At 46.0% G+C, this 17,464-nt stretch overlaps 1 protein-coding gene across 1 annotated transcript; it reads left to right on the top strand.

The window, feature by feature from the left end:
* The first annotated feature begins 9,814 nt into the window (after positions 1–9,814).
* On the top strand, positions 9,815–14,298 carry ky (kyphoscoliosis peptidase). The gene is made up of 7 exons (XM_061301712.1): positions 9,815–9,907; positions 10,650–11,203; positions 11,354–11,468; positions 11,536–11,653; positions 12,256–12,447; positions 12,574–12,764; positions 12,836–14,298. The coding sequence occupies exons 2-7, from the start codon at positions 10,670–10,672 to the stop codon at positions 14,170–14,172; spliced, it is 2,487 nt and encodes an 828-aa protein (XP_061157696.1). The 5' UTR covers positions 9,815–9,907; positions 10,650–10,669; the 3' UTR covers positions 14,173–14,298.
* The last annotated feature ends 3,166 nt before the right edge of the window (positions 14,299–17,464 follow it).

Below are 17,464 nucleotides of genomic sequence, written 5' to 3' on the forward strand. Positions count from 1 at the left end.
ACAACCAATATGGATCAACAAATTCATCAATTGATCCATATATAAGGCGTTCTGCATTATAAGGCGCACTGTGTTTTTTTGAGTACCGTTTTTTTCCATGTATAGTGCGCCCCCATGTATAGTACGCACCCCTAACAATGGCATGCTGATGCTGGAAAAAAGCTTGTACCCATGTATAATACGCACCCAATTTTTATGAATTTTTTTTAATTTTTTTTTAAATTTTTTTTTTTTTTTTTTTTTTTTTTTAAAGTCCCAAAGATCGTCACACACGCAGGGAGGCAATGGGTCCCATTTTTAAAGTCTTTGGTATGGTCTTAACTAGGCTGGATGTCATTTTTTTTGTTGGCGTTGATTTCTCCGACTGCCCCTAAACGCACCACCGCGCTCCGTGCGCGCATGGGCTGCGGACGTGAAAAAGGCGGCTCTGTATGGGAGAGACGTTGAAGAGGAATAAAAACAACCTTGGAAACCAAAACTTGCCCCTCGTCGTGACTCGGAGCCGCAACAAATGTTTCGGATTTGTGTAGGGTACATTGTGAGACAGCAAACGAGCAGGTGATCGAGCAAGCCTTGTCTGATACGAGAGCATTGCGGTCGCATGGAGCGTGTTTGAAGTGAACAGCAGAGAAGAAAGGAACAAGGCAAAGTGTTGTGAAATAAAATATTACCTGTAATACGCATTTTGTTATTTGCTGATTGAAACTGCTAATTAAACTGTGAATTGAAACTAATAGGTGGAGAACTGAACTCTCGCTCTTTATATAGCTGACGTGTCTTGCGCAACCGTTCTGCGCATCTGTAATGGCGGCCTCCGTATGACGTCCGGTCCGCGATGGAGATTAAAAAACAAACAATATTTGACAATAACACACCATCGAGGATTGCACCATCGCATCAAACGATGTGTCGTCAATTATGAATTTTACTAAGTGTGTTGGGCAGGATGGCTGAATGCGATGCGCGATTGACAACAAACAAGAAGAAAGGTGAGTTTTATTTCGGGGGAGATTTGTCATGTCTCGTCCCCAGTTTTGCTATGTGTCTAGGTTGCCATAGTTTCTGTTCGTGTCACCCCGCTCTTCCTGTGTCACCTCAATCGATGTAACGTGTTTTGTATTTAAGTCCTGTCTGCCCCTCGCTCACCGTTGGATCATTGTTCCTGTCTTTGGTAATGTCACCCTGTCTTTTTGTTCCACGACTTTGTCGGTCAGTCCTGTTGTTGGTTTTGTTGTACCATGACTTTATTTAAAAAAAAAAAAAAAAAAAAAAAATTTAAAAAAAAAAAAAAAAAATTTTTTTTCTTTGTACCCATGTATAATACGCACCCCAGATTTTAGGACAATAAATTAGTAAAATATTGCGCACTATACACGGAAAAAAACGGTAAAATGTAAGGTTTTTAAGTGCGCTTAATGGTGCGGAAAATACGGTAACTCTTTTAATAATCGGACAAAATGTCGATTACTGTTTCGATTATTCAAAGAACTGGATTCAACGGAAAAAGAATATTTCCACCTCTCCTTTAAAAAAAAAAGCATCTCATTTTAAAAAACTGCAGAAATTTAAAAAACAAAGTGGTTTTCCGGATACCGATTTGTTCCTTTAGAAAATTGGCAAAAGTGTTGTTCATCCTTTACTAAAGTAAACACAGCACTTCAGAAAAGGTAGAATATTTATTTGACCTAATGCTAGATGCGGCTGTTTGCGCTGCCAAAGGTTGCTCGCTCATTTGCATCCGTCTGCATATAGAAAACGTCCGCCGGCCCTGCTTTGCATTTTGGACCGTTTGGTGCCAGCGGGGCCCGTGCGTGAGTGCGTTAGCGTTAGCTAGCCGCGTGTCGGAACGTGTCAGCTCCATGTGCCACCTGCGAGTGCACGTTTGGCCTGCTCATCACACCGTGCTCGTTGCTACTGAAATGTGTTAAGCAAACATTTGAAAAGAGATCAAATCACACACTGGGCGCTTCTGTGTCAGTGCACTCTCGCTAAATACAAAAAGGGAGGTGGGGGCCAGTAAACTCACGTCATGTTGTTTTGTGAGGAAAGCAAGTGATAATTTTTTTAAAGACTGATTTTTACAAGAAAAGGCGGCTCAGTGGAGCGCTGGGTAGCACGTCCCCCTCGCAGTTACAAGGGTGCGGGTTCGATTCCACCTCCGGCCCTCCCTGTGTGGAGTTTGCATGTTCTCCCCGGGCCCGCGTGGGTTTTCTCCGGGCATTCCGGTTTCCTCCCACATCCCAAAAACATGCTTGGTAGGCCGATTGAAGACTCCAAATTGTCCCTAGGTGTGAGTGAGTGCGCGAATGGTTGTTGGTCTCCGTGTGCCCTGCGATCGGCTGGCAACCGGTTCAGAGTGTCCCCCTCCTACTGCCCGATGACGGCTGGGATAGGCTCCAGCACTCCCGCGACCCCCGTGGGGACTGAGCGGTTCCGAAAATGGATGGATTTTTACAAGAATGAAGTCAAAGTCTGACTTATTTTGAGGAGGGCAAGGTAGCGTTGCAGCTAACATGATTCCGCCAAACTTCTTGAGAAAATGTCACCATTTGTAGCTAAATGACGGACAATGAGGCGGCGGCGAGCACTCTCACGATAAGTGCAGTCGCCCGCAGCAAAATGAATGCCTTTGGGGTCGGCGCAGTCAGGTTTAAGTCATTACGTGGCCTGCCAGGACCTGCTGCGTTTAAGTGTCGACCCTCGCTCTTGCTCAACAAGCGGGAAGCTGCTGGAGATGATTTCTAAGCTTTCAAGTGGGTCTCGTGTTGCACTTTGTACAATGGAAGCGAGCGCTCAGCCTCAATCTGCTGTTGGGTCAATCACGTCTTCAAAAATATCTGTTCTCAGTTGAACTGAGGGCTTCATTAAAGAGGCAAAAAGGTCAAAACTGCAAAGAGTTGTTTGGTCTGTTTATTTGGGTTGCTTGCCTGAGAGAGATGATTCGCTTGGGTGAGGTGGGCTGATAGGTTAGTTGGACAAAGTAGGAGGGGCGAAAGATTTTATCGAATCAACAAACGAGTGGCTTTTTTTTCATCTGCCAACATCAACATCATATGAGCGTTAATGCGCCACACACAAGTTGAGCCTGCCAATCCACTTTGATCACGACGGCAGCGCACGCCGCCTTCATATCCTGTGCCAGGCCGCGCTGATAACGCTTCGCTCAGGAGAGTCGCCGGCGGCAAGCGGTCGGCGGCGGGAAGCACGGAGGCTTGCGGCGAGTGCGTTAGCTGGCGTGATGAATCACCCGTGTCGCTAGAAAGCAATAAGGTGCGCGGGAAATGCAGGCCTCCGGAGAAGCTCTGTGACCCACATTAGGACCAAAACAAACAAAACGCACCACCGGCGCGCAAAGAAAATACCCTACTGGAGTACACGAGAAAAAACAGAAACAAAAAAACGGTTAAAAAAAACATCTCTACCCCCATAACTGGAATAGAACTTATTCAACATCCTGTCAAAGTTAGCGCACCCCCAAAAACCCACCTTCAGACTTGCCGCACCCCTTTTTCCCTGCCTGCTGACAATTGTAATTCTTACTATGCTAGCCTCGCTCCACTTCTACAAAGAATATCATTGAAATAAGAAAATGATACTTTAAATAAAGAAAAAAATACCAATGGGGGAAAAAAGGGGGCGGGGCTAGAAAATGCACATTGCAGAAAGATTGCACAGTGTAAACATTGACATTTTTTCTGCGCTGTCCTATTGCTCATTACTGAGCAACATAAAAACACGAAAAAACAGCTTTTCTTTCTGCTAAAGAAGAGTTGCGCTACTTTCGCTGCTTATTTGGTGGAAAGTCTGTCAAGCTCAAAATTTTAAAAGAGCTGGCAGATAAAAAAGTAAAGCCACCCCAAAAATGTCTTGTTGGGGGTTGCTGGAAGGCAGTGACGATATTTCAACTGATTTTAAAGATCGGACTTGCCATCCGATGAAATTGTGTTCCAAGCTAAGTCAAGGTGGTTCACCGCTTGAAATCGGTCCGCAGTCCCTTTGTCCTTTCTGCCCTTGCGCCACATGCAAACGGCGACCGCTCATTAGGATGCCAACGCCGTCGCAAATTCCGAGCGACCCGATCGACGTGCCGCCGCTGTAGCGTGCCGGGAAAACGGCGGGCCACAGTTATCAATCAGTGGAAAAAGAAGAGAAAAGGGGAATCCGGGGAACAACCTTAATTAGCAGAGGGTGTGCACGTGCGTGTGTGTGTGTGCGTGTGTGTGTGTGTGTGTGGATAAATGGATGTGTTTGAGTGACACCTTGGAACCATCACCAGGATGAAAATGATGAGGAGAATGAGGGGAGCAGCTGGCACTTGTTACGCAGCTGCCCGCACACACTACATCACCATGTGTGTGTGTGTGTGCGCGCGTGTGTGTGTGTGTGCGCGGATCACGATGAATATTAATCGTAAAATAACAATGCAAATATCATGTTCTCGCGGATTACCGTGTTTTGCCATGCATAATGCGCAAAATTTAACTAATTTATTGTCCTAAAATCTGGGGTGCGCATTAGGCATGGGTACAACCATTTTTGAAGAAAATCTCCCTCGAAATAAAACTTGAAATCACACCTTTCGTCACGGTAAATCGGATTGCAAATTTCAAAACAATCCATTCAATCATTTCAAGACAAAGCATCACATCAATACAAATGTCACTAAAAGAATGCATTAAATTGTTCTAAAAGCACAGACAATAACACAAGTACACAACACAACACATTTGCCACCCTAAAAAAAGTAATTCCTCAAATTTCATTGCCTAGTTGATTTTCATTCTTCAGGTTATGAAGTTTGGAACTGTTAGTTTGTGGACGCCTGCTGTGTTTTTTTGTGACTTCCTGGCCACACGCGTAACCTTTGACCTCCTCTTGTACAGAAGCACGCATACGCACACATGGAGGAAGCGTGTCGTCTTGCTTTTACAATCTATTTCCACGTCAACAAAGACAAACTTAACACATGCTAGTGGTTACCGTGTCTTTCCATGCATAATGCGCCCCCGTGCATAATACGCACCCATGCATGTCAATGCTGGAAAAAAGCCTGTACCCATGTATAATACGCACCCAAATTTTGACTCTTACTTAAGTCCGTAAACGTAAAATTATTTCAGAAAAAAGATCATCTTTCGGCTGTTATTCTGCCGGTTAGTATCACTGCGCATGCGCTAGCAAACTCGATAGCAAGGAAATGTTTCAGATTTGTGTAGGGTACATTGTGACAGCAAACGAGCAGGTGATCGAGCAAGCGTCTGATACGAGGGCATTGTGTTCGTATGGAGCGTGTTTGAAGTGAACAGCAGAGGAGAAAGGAACAAGGCAACTCTTGTGAAATAAAATATTACCTGTAATACGCATTTAGATAGAGAACTGAACTCTTGCTCTTTATATAGCTGACGTGTCTTGCGCATTCGTTCTGCGCATCTGTAATGGCGGTCTCCGTATGATATCCGGTTTGCGATGGAGATTAAAAAACAAACAATATTTGACAACACCACACCATCAAGGATTGCACCATCGCATCAAACGATGTGTCGTCAATTATGAATTTTACTGACTAAGTGTGTTGGGCAGGATGGCTGAATGCGATGCGCGATTGACAACAAACAAGAAGAAAGGTGTGATTTCAAGTTTTATTTCGAGGGAGACTTTCTTCAAAAATTGTTTTTCCCATGCATAATATGCACCCCAGATTTTAGGACAATAAATTAGTTAGATTTTGCGCATTATGCATGGAAAACACGGTAACATTATCTTCAAAAATCGTCATCATCAACTCTCTAGAGGACACGCAGCATGCACACGCGCACACTGACCCCTGCTGGAGCCTGCAGCTACTGAAAACGGCAAGACCAACACGCACATGCACACACACTTAACTAATGTTTGCATCTTTCCTGACCATGATTAAAGAGTGACGCGTCTGCTATTCACCCAATTTATTTTTTTTTTTTTTACTTTTTTTTTCATTATTTTGTGGAAAACACTTATTGAATATTTATCCCAGTTTTCCCTCAATTAACCTGATTGCGGGGTAGTGCAATAGCAATACAGATTTTGCCAACATTAAGCAAAAAATAGTGATTAGAAAAGAAGATTATTTTGGCCATAGTCATGCAGCCCTCCCTCATGAAGTGTGTGCTCAGTCTGTTCAATGGCCTCCAAATTTGCAGTTTATTTTTTTTGTGCTACTCTGATATTCCGTGTTGTCCTGGTGCCATTTCAAATAAATTCCAGATATGGCTAAAAGCATAAAATCGCTAGCGGTGTTTGTTTACCGAGCAAAAATAGGACGGAACACAGCACAACCGAAAACAACGGCAAAATCCACATTTGCCGATCAAGCGAAGCTTTCAAAGTAATTCACTTCCATAACTAGCGTAGCGTTCATCCAGGCGTGTGCTAACACGCTGACATTCCCGCGGCGGCGTTAGCGAAAGCAGAGATGGAAGCTCTTTCAACTCCCGCCGGAACCAAACAACACGTTTGCTGCTGCGGAGGGTCTTGGGACGCGTGTGTCATTCAAATGGCAAAGAAAAGGCGGCAGCATCCAGGATTTTGCAAAGACAGACAACAACGCGACACTAAGTGCATACGAAGGTGCCAAAAGGTCAAGTTTGCAGGTCAAGTCAAAGGAAAAAAAAATCCTCTCATTTAGTGAATCAAAATATTAAGAACAGCTCTCACATGCAAGAAATCATTTACATACATTCGGATGCAGTGTTTGGAATAACGGCGTTTAAAATTTTGGTAACGCCGTTACTTTTTTAGTAACATGGTAATCTAACTAATTACTGTTTCCATCGTTATAACGCCGTTCTCATTACTGAACGTTAAATGCGATGCGTTACTATGAATTGATTGAATAAATTGCATAATCCTGACAACCCTGGCTGCTCCACGCACAAGGGGAGACTGGGTGGGTTAACAATGAGATAAGCGATTATGATTGGCTAAGGCAGAGAGACGCGTTTCATGGTAACCAATCGGATAAACATTGTGCAAATAAATATTGAAGGTTATGTACAAGTACCTATCTGTTCCACTCATTTCAACTGACTTGTGAAAACAGCTCAGAAAAATCCAAATTCTTTGACATAGCAACTTTTTTTACAGTAACACAAATAGTTACTTTCTCTAGTAACTAGTTACTTTTATTATAAAGTAATTCAAGTAGTGAGTAACTATAACTAATTATTTTTTGAAAGTAACATTCGCAACACTGTTCAGATGTCATGTCACACCTGATTGGTCATGACGTGGGGTCTCTCTCGGGTCAAACAGAATAAACTGCCAACAGAACTGAAGTCAGCCCAGAGCAAATACTTTGAAATTCAGGTTAACCCCCCCACCATTTATTAAGGGAGGGGTCTCAAACTCCAGGCCTCGGGGGTCGCATTCCTACATGTTTTCCAACTTTCCCTCGTTAAACACACCTGATTCAATTATCAGGCTCCTGCAGAACGTGAGAATGAACTGATCATTTGAATCAGGTCTGTTTAACGAGGGAAACTGCTGCCAAGACATCTTTCGTTTTTTAATTGCGTTACGACTTGAGTTGAAAACGCGTTAAAAAAAAAAAAAACAGCAGCAGCACGCAAGACGTTCAAAGACAAACATCACATAAGGGCCCACGACCCACTAATTGTTTGACGACAGAAAGTCCTTCCCAAGATTAAAAGAAAAAAGTTCTTACCAGGTGTCGGGCCGCCATCATCCATCGTCGCGGGCTTCATTGTGGCGTCACGGTGGCGTCCCTCTCCCCGGAAGTGAGCTGACAAACATTGCCAAAAGTTGAAAACCACCCACAAAAAAAACAATGCGGCCGCCTTGCCAAGTGTGCTTGACGCGAAGGCAGGCTGTAAAGCGCGCGGCCGGGCCCACCGTGCACGCGCAGGCGACACGATCGGCGTGACGTCTCACTTGGGCGATTGGGGCTCAATGTGACATCAGACGATTCCTTTGTTTACTTTTTAGAACGACAGCAAAAATCCTATTGTTTGTTAAGTTAGGTATAGTTTGTTTATGAAGAAGAAACTACAACTAAATAGCATTTAGAGCAAGACTACGTTTATTTGTTTAGTTTTTAATAACGATACTTTTTTAAAATGATAATTTCATAAGCCTGTCGTTTGGGGTGAGTCTACAATGTAACAACCTATTTTCTAAAAATAAAACATTAAATAACTGGATGGTGTTAGAGGTTTGCTCGAGAGGTTTTGAAGAGCTGGAGTCACCTGACCGTGTCTGTCGGCTGGAACTGGTCTCGTCAGTCACATGATTCACATGATGGCATGTGACGCCACGCTTCATCTTCAATGTCCTCATTTTGCCGTCGCCGTGACAACCCACACACAATAGCTCCAATGTCTTTTTCTTTCCATTCCAGTGAATGAGTGTTGGATTCTGGTGCATGAAGACAACACAGCATCCTCATCCTCATCAGGGTGTTTGAAGAAGATGGGGCCAGCAGGTGTGCGCGAGATCACAGGAGTTCGCAGCTGGAAGCATCTCAACGGCCATACGGACTAAATCTCTCGCTCGAGGCAGAATGCCTTAATTTTCTCCTCACAAACCGCCAGCGACTTCTTGAGCGTCTTCAAAAGCCTTTGGGGTTCACGTGCAAATAGGAATTGATAAGAATTCAGCCCACCTGTCCGATTCCTGATTGATTCTCATTGATTTTCTTTGGGCGAAGGAAGGAAAAAAATTCCAATTGGGTTGCTGGCTTTAACAACTTTAATGGTTTCAACAAGGAGAATCAATCTTTTTCACTTGAGTGAATATTTTGAAATGCCAAATATAAATAAATGACCTGGACATTATTCTTGTCTGTTCAGCAACACAGCGATTTTACGGGTGCGACGATCATCTTTTTATGGGGGCTAGCGGAACAGATGTTTGCACTCCGCAAACCTAGCAACAAGTGGAACTGGCGCAATTCCGTCAATCTGTGTCGCGTCGTGTCCGTCTGATAACAATTTATGGAGGCAGCCAGTGACGTTTAATTTTACAAGGAATTGCAAATGATTTACAGCCTTTGCTATTCATAGCGTTTGGACCATTTCATTTCGAAATATACAGTAAATCCTGATGTTAGCCCAAAAAATGCAATTATGTCCTACATTTTATTATTATTGTTTTTATTAATAGTGTACAACCAAGACTAAACTTAGCTTCACCTGGACATCGCTTAGAGTTGCGATGTATCACATCAATGTAGTTTGACAGCAACTACAGCGGTACACGGGGGAGTTTCATTCAGTCAAACAATCTGACCTCTTGCGAGTGTTCTCATTGTGTATTTGTGCATTAGCGACTGAGGGGTGTGTGCTCAATTGTCCTGAATAAATAAATTCCATCAAGCGTTTGTGTGGCAGCTAGCTTCAGTAAGGCCGCATTTTAGCTTCATCCTGAAATTAAAAATCCTCCCCAATTATTCTTCAAAGTAGTGCATAAAAAACGAAACAAAAAAATAACAGTGCAGTTGGTGAGTGGTCTCCTTGGTGAAAAACACATGGGTGCAAATAACCTTGTGCTTTTTTCGGCGGCCGCTTAGCGGGTCGTGTCTGTTAGCATTTTGACTGTCCGTCAAGAAATTTTAAAGCTTCAAGTTTCTTTTCAGGTCGTTATCCTTATTGCGAGTTGTTGATGTGTTTAACACCGACGGACCCATTATCGGATGCCACACACACGCAGCCACGCACACACACATACATACGTCTCAACCACTATTGGCTGCTTCTTTGACGTATTTTTAGGCTTGTTATTCTGGGGCCCGGTCCTGGCAGGCTATATAAACTGTGCCCCCCACCAACAGCCGCCCACTGACTAGACGGGGAAACAAGTCCATGCCGCACTCTCGGGCAAATTCACAGCAGGCACTTCAAATTGGCTTAGGGTGAGTACACACCACGCCGCCGTACGTTTACGGGACACACTGCAACAGGACGGCTAAGTCATCAATTTCAAATTCAAATCTGCTTAAGGAGTGTTTGGTCCAATTAGATGTTCTTTGACTGGCTTTGCTTCTGTGTGGATCTGAGAAGTTTGGTATTTCAAAATGATACGCGTCAGAGCCAGGCATACACGACTTGTTTGATTAAAATTCCAACTACACGAGTTGGCCACAAGCGACAGTAAGTCCAAGGCTAACGATGAAAACCGACTTCTCAGACTGATTTGTTACCCTTGATGTGTTTACAAACTGTTGCAGACTGTCAAAAACAAATCAAGATAGCCTTTCTGCTTTGTTTGCTAATGCTAAATTTAATGCTAACAACATAGCATCTTCTTGCTTTTTTAATCTTTAAGCTCCCCGATGTATTATCCGAGTGTTTGCCTACTTTGTGATTGAAAAAGGTCTGAAAGATTGAAGATCACAATTATTTGCGTTGCGTTTCAAAATGCTACAAGTACAGCAGGAAGTTGCAAGGTGGAAATAATCTGCTGTAAATTTTGACAAAGACTAACGACTCCGACCTTGGCCATCATTAACAGTCACGAATAGAAACGCTTTAATTGCCAATTCATCACTGTCGTGCAGACAACGGGTCGTCTAGAATATACGGAGCGACGGTCCGTCTTGACTGTGACAACGACAACCTTGTGTTGTTTTGTTTTTCTGCACTTTCTCCCTCTAGGCCGTTATGATTTGCGCATAATGTCGGCAGATGTCGGAATCCAGAAATTCTCCTTCCCCTTCTCCTGCTCTGGCCGGCAGAATGACGAGAGCCAGACGGGATGCATCCAGGTGAAGGCCCCGGAGCTCAGCGGGCTTACAGAAAATCCTCTTTTAAGCAGGCCGAGCGCTGTTGCCTTTGAGGGGATTTTGGCAACCTGCGCCAACCCAACATCCCCCGCTCCCAAAACCCCCACCATGGAGGTCCAAGCCCCACAGAGCGCCGTGCTTTCCCGCCGCAGCGTCTTTGAGAAGCTGGCGGCCGAGGCCGAGGACCAGCGTCCCACGGCCAAGAGGCAGCTGTCGTCCGAGAGCGCCTCCAGGAACATCGCGGTGGTGAAGAAGAGCGCCGTGAGGGCGGAGGAGCCGCAGAGCGACGTCAAACCCAAAGCACAAGTCACACTGAGGCGCACAGCCACGGCTTCAGTGGGAAGGAGGAAGACGCGGAAAGATCTCTTTGCCAACTCCAACATCTTCCACCGGCTGGATTTGCATGTCATCAGGGTGGGTGCAGAGGTAAGAAAATCAAATAGACAGAAGCCAGCTACTAAGGAGCACTGGATCAATTGACAGTGACAATTGCTTGTTCAAAGAGAATTAGGGCAAAAACCTGCCAGTGACGTGTGAAGAACCCTGGAAACGCTTTTGTTGGTGCTTGCGTTGCAGCTTAAGGAAAAAGACGTTCGTGACGTGGCGACCATTGTCCAGAACATTGCCAGCATTGCCAAGACAGAGTTGGAGAAGATCCGCGCCATCTGGGTTTGGCTTTGTTATAACATCGGTGAGGATTGGCCCAGCTTGTGTCAGCTTTTTTGGCATCCGGAACACTAAAGCGTCCCCGTCTACAGAGTATGACATCGGCGGCTACCTGGGACGATCGGAGAAGCTGTGCTCGCCGGAGGAAGTGATCGCGACTGGTCGCGGGGTTTGCTGTGGCTACTCCAGCCTCTGTCTGGAAATGTGCAGGTACGGACTTCCTGTGGCCTTGGAACAACCTTCAAACCGAGCCAAAATACTCCCATAGCCAAAAAAACTTCAGGGTTTTTTGTAGTACCCAAAAAGACTTCAGGGTTTTTTGTAGTACGCCCAAAGGACTTCAGGGCTTTTTGTAGTACCCAAATGTGTACCCAAAAAGACTTCTGAGTTTTTTGTAGTACCCAAAAATACTTTTGTTGTAGTTCTCGCTATGCTTTAATCTTCACACAGCTGAACTGCCAGTGTGGCACGGTTTTGCTCACTCAGGTTAGACGACTGTCACATGACAGTGACAAGCAGAACAATTGAATGTTCTTCCACACAGTGACAATAGGTACAAATGGTTCGACTGATAGTCGTACAAAAGAAGAACATTTTGGGAACACCTAATTTTAAGATTTGAATCACAAGCGGCATGCTGGACACAGAATCATATTCACTTCATTGACTTTTTCAATTGGCTGACAATACGTAGAGTGGCATTTTGCCCTTAATCCCTCGGGGTCTTCATTCGCCCTGATGGACGTGCTCGGAAAAAGGACATCATTTAAGACAAGGGGGGGTGGGGCCGCATGCCCGGCTTATTTTGACAGGTTGGTGGGCATCGAGTGCCAAGAGGTGGCGGGCCACAGTAAGGGCATCGGCTACCGCCAGGGGCAGAGCCTCCGGAACGTGAAATCGGATCACCTATGGAACGCCGTGCTCTTAGGTGGACAGTGGTTCCTAATGGACGCCTGCTGGGGAGCCGGACGGGTGGACATGGAACACGAGAGCTTCGTCAAAAGGTCAGAGAAGGGAACCCGAGTGTTATTCCCACGCTTTGCTTGCTGGCTTTAGCAACGATTAGTGGCTAAAAAATCATCCCAGAGTCCGAAAACGCAGCAGCTGTCTTTGTATATCGCCCTCTCAAGGTTTGACGACTTCTATTTCCTGACGGACCCGGAGGAGTTTATCGAGTCGCACTTTCCGGACGAAGAGCGATGGCAGCTTCTGGAGGTGCCCGTCATCCTGGAGGACTTTGAGAAGCGAGTCTTCAAGACCTCAGCCTTCTTTGACATTGGGCTCCGGCTCCTTCAGCCTCATCACTGCCACCTCGTCACCGGTCGGTCTGTCGTGAGAGAACTGAATGATTTAAGGAGCCGGACTTGACTCCTCTGATTCTCTTCTTTTCAGATGAAGGCGAGGCCAACATTTCCATGAGCTTCTCGCGGCCTGTGACCTTCACCTACGAGATCACGCCGCAGCAGGACTTCCTCCACTCGGGTACACCGGAACACAAGGAGAGTGGCCACTCGTCCTTCGGCATACTCAGGGTGTCCCAACGCAGCATGAACCTTCAGCTGCTGCCGCCTGATAGCGGCCCCTACCAGCTGAGGCTGTACGCCAGGCCCGAGAGCGCCACCACCCCCCTGAGTTGGGTGTGCTCCTTCACCGTGGAGTGCCCACGACCCAGGGCCACCGAGGAGATCCCGGAGAACCCGTATCTGTCATGGGGGCTGCAGCCAACGGCCGGGTCCTTGGGAGTGACGGGTAGCAATCTGGGCAGCGAGGTGGGCGAGGTGGAGGACGGGCTCTTCAAGTTAGCATTGAGGACGTCACGCTCGCTCATGATGCTCTGTGAACTGGTCCACCCGGACCTGGAAGCTTCGGTGACAAAGCGTTGCTTAGCGCCGCAGATCCAAGCGGAGCTTCTGACTTGCCACGTCCTCTGCCCGTCACGCGGCTTCTACCGCCTCTCTGTCTTTGTGCGCGACTACGAGAAGATGGACGTCAAGTTCCAGAACGCCGCCAACTTCCTGCTGCACTGCCAGGTGAATGCGATCGGCCAGGACGAGCTCTTCCCGCCCAACCTGGGCTCAACGTGCGGGCCTGGCACCCGCACCTCGCAGGCGGGCTTGTCCAAATTCAGCCACACGGCGGCGCTGGTGAGCACACCACAGGGCAAATGCAACATCACCTTCCACAACCAGCGAGACCTCGACCTGCACACCACGCTCAACCAGGCCGATGAGGACAAAACCTCGGCCTTCCCGCTGGCGCGCCACCTTTTCTGCACGCACACTGACAGCAAGGTGACGGTGAGCGTGGGCCTGCCGGCCGCCGGCACGTATCGGCTGGGCTTGTACGCCAGGATCGCCCCCGACGGAGACTTTAACCCCATGTGTGACTTTGTGCTGAGGAACAGCTGCGCCCAAGCGCGCCTTCCTTTCCCTCGCGTCTACGCCGCCTGGAGCAAAGGCTGCGTGCTTTTTGAGCCCCGCGACGGACTGCTGGACGCCGCCTCCTGGGTCCGCTTCCGGGTGAGGGTCCCGGGGGCACAGCGGGTGTGCGTGGTTGGTGACGGGCGGACGGATCTGAAAGTCAACAAGAGCCGGGTCTGGGAAGGCGAGGTGTTTAGCGCGGAGGCTGTGGCGGAGCTCAAACTAGCGGCCAACTTGGGAGATTCTGGAGAAATGGCTGTTTTGATGACCTTTGACGTCAAAAAGCCGACGTTTGGGTGTTTACCTTGAGATTCAGCTTAAGGTCCTGCTCTTTGTCCTCACTAGTAAGACAATTCAAGCTTTGAAAGCCATTTAAGCATTTGATATCCTTGAGAGCCATCTTAAGGTGAAATCTCGATCAAAAGAATTCCTTTTGCCTTATCAGGCCTGCATCCGCTCGACTGTTCACTCAACCCAGCGAGAGTGACGAGTGTTAACACCGGGCTGTCAAGGTGCTCCGCAAATAAACCAACACAATGGGGGGGGGGTGATGGCGGCGGTGGACATTCACAGAAACACTGTTAATATTTCAAGTGGGGGTGGGGGGTGGCGAGGTGTGTGCGCGCGTGGGCCTTGCCTTAAGTCGCTAGGGGAGAAACAGGCGGCTCGGCGGTGGCAGCAGGGAAAGCTGATGTCAGGGGCTCGCCATGTGGACCGCTCCATCTGCCTGGCAACAATACACACGCACGAGGAAACAGGAGCCGTAAAAGCTACGCACGCGGGGCCGCATCGGTGACGTTCTTGGCACATTTGGGGCTGCTCTTGCTCTTTATCACCATTCAGTGACACAAAATCAAACAGTTGGGCCACATTGATGGTCAGGATGCATTTCATGAACCTTTGAAATGCTTTTATAATTTTTATTCTTGTTATTTCTAATTTCGTTTTGGTTTTAAACTTAGCTGGTTTTGCTTACCATTTTTTTCCGTGTATAATGCGCCCCCATGTATAATACGCACCCTAAAAATGGCATGTTGATGCTGGAAAAAAGCCTGTACCCATGTATAATACACACCCAATTTTTAAAAAAAAAAAATTAAGTCCCAATGATCGTCACACACGCAGGTAGGCAATGGGTCCCATTTTTATAGTCTTTGGTATGGTCTTAACTAGGCTGGATGTGATTTTTTTTTGTTGGCGTTGATTTCTCCGACTGCCCGTAAAGGCACCACCGCGATCAGTGCGGACATGTGAAAAAGGCGTGCGGACGTGAAAAAGGCGGCTCTGTATGGGAGAGACGTTGAAGAGGAATAAAAACACCCTTGGAAACCAAAACTTGCCCCTCGTCGTGACTCGGAGCCGCAACAAATGTTTCGGATTTGTGTAGGGTACATTGTGACAGCAAACGAGCAGGTGATCGACCAAGCGTCTGATACGAGAGCATTGCGTTCGTATGGAGCGTGTTTGAAGTGAACAGCAGAGACGAAAGGAACAAGGCAAAGTGTTGTGAAATAAAATATTACCTGTAATACGCATTTTGTTATTTGCTGATTGAGATAGGAAGAAAACTGAACTCTCGCTCTTTATATAGCTGACGTGTCTTGCGCATCCGTTCTGCGCATCGGATCCATAGTGCGCATGCGCAGTGATACTGCCTCCGTATGACGTCTGGTCCGCGATGGAGATTAAAAAACAAACTATTTGCCAATAACACACCATCAAGGATTGCACCATCGCATCAAACGATGTATAATGCGCACCCCAGATTTTAGGACAATAAATTAGTTAAATTTTGCGCATTATACACGGAAAAAAAACGGTAGTTGTCAGAATGGGTTGTTTTCATTGGTATTGTCTTTTTCTCAAAAATACTATGCTTTGGTTCTGTTGGATTTAGGTTGACCTATTTTTTTTTTTTTTTATGTGATTACCACATTACACCACAGTGAGTATGAATGAATGAATGATCAGTTAATTCTCAAATCAAATACAGGCACTTTCTAAGAGTCCACAGAGCAAATGCAGTGCATCATATTGCTTCTGAAAAGTTAAATCAAAAAATCTTTTTTATTATTATTCATTTCTGAACTAAGACAGAAGAGCAATAGTTACCTAGCATCACATTTTGGGACCAGAGCAGGAACGCCTACAACAAACCTTTTGGGGTTTTTTTCAATTTCACTTTTCATATTTTGTAAAAGCATGCATGAGGAGATTTTAACAGTAACTTATCTTACATTTGAAATGCTATTTGCATGAACTTCAGTGGGTTGAGAAAAAAAATTATACTGTATCACTCGAAATCAAAACAAATAAAAAAATGAAATTTGTTTTACAACACGAGTCTAATTGACACATTTATTTAAAACTTTTTTTTTTTTTTAAACATTTTATAGATTTTTTTTGTTGATTCAAGAACCTTTTTTAGGCATGTATGCGGTTTCCGCTTTCTCATTTCTTGGCTGTCACATTTAATCCCTCCCTCGTCCTTTGAAGGGCTTCTTTGGGCCAATTAGCCTTTGGCGCTTTGCCAATTGCTAAATCCGCAGCGGGATTACGTCATTGATACGGCGGGAGAGACAACTGTTGCGCGAGGTGGAACGACAGCCGGCGCGCCGTCCACTTTCGTTCGCCTTTTTGCACACAAACGGATGCCGTTTACACATAATCCTGTACGACTGTAATCCCGCTTGCCGGTAATCTGAAAGACAAAGACTCAAAGGCCATTTGCCTTTTTTTCCCAATGTCCTTTCAAGAGGCCCAGTGGGATTAAAATTAATTAGTACAAATTGCGTACTATAAAGAAAAGCGGGTACCATTGCACTTGTACTGTTAAATATTTTTCAGATTCGTCAAATCCTTTAATTGACTCCAAAATTGACAATGCGTCTCTCATGGACGAATGGCAAAGTGAAGTCGAATAAAGTTAGATTTTTTTGCTGTACTGTTTCTTTTCCTTAATGCGTCTAAAAAAACAGGCCGAGTGCCGTACGTGTGGAACCTTCCCAAAATAGACCTCTTTGTTGAGACGGCGCCAGAAATACGCTCATATCCAAACTGTAATCATATTGTTGATTCCCTGTAGCGCTTTTAAGTTTGGAAAGGAGGAACGCTCTTCTCCTGACTTGGTTGCTGTGCCGTGTGCTATTCTCAGCATTCCGTTATTGGAAAAGACACAAACACAGCCCCGTTGCTCAAAGTGGAGATGGCGCAGCGGTGTGGATTATATAAATCCGGACATGCGGGGCTGGGGGGGGGGGGGGGGGGGTGGGTCGGGAGAATAGCTTTTATCACTTTTGCCCTGTCGACCTGGAGAAAGCGCTTTTATTATTTTGCTTCCCTCTGGAAGGAAGGCACGACGTTGACAACCAGGAAAATAATTTAACAGACTGTATTGCCAGTTGCTTGTTGAGTGGTACCTTGATGATTTTTTAAGGGGGGGGGGGACTAACATGTTCTTCCTGGTAACCATGAGTAGAAAAGAAACCCTAGAAAGCACAGTGATGTAGGGAGGAGATTGTGCTGGACACGTAACACCATGCTCAGCTGTTGCGGCGCGCTTGTGGACCCAACCCGCAACTCGCTTAATTGTCCTTTCATT

The sequence above is a fragment of the Syngnathus typhle genome, linkage group LG16 (genome assembly GCF_033458585.1).
Source record: "Syngnathus typhle isolate RoL2023-S1 ecotype Sweden linkage group LG16, RoL_Styp_1.0, whole genome shotgun sequence".
Lineage (NCBI taxonomy): Eukaryota > Metazoa > Chordata > Actinopteri > Syngnathiformes > Syngnathidae > Syngnathus > Syngnathus typhle.

Coding starts and splice junctions, on each gene's coding strand:
- ky (XM_061301712.1), top strand. CDS start 10,670: ATGTCGGCAGATGTCGGAATCCAGAAATTCTCCTTCCCCTTCTCCTGC. Junction 11,469..11,535: donor TTGGCTTTGTTATAACATCG/GTGAGGATTGGC, acceptor CCCCGTCTACAG/AGTATGACATCGGCGGCTAC. Junction 11,654..12,255: donor CTCTGTCTGGAAATGTGCAG/GTACGGACTTCC, acceptor TTATTTTGACAG/GTTGGTGGGCATCGAGTGCC.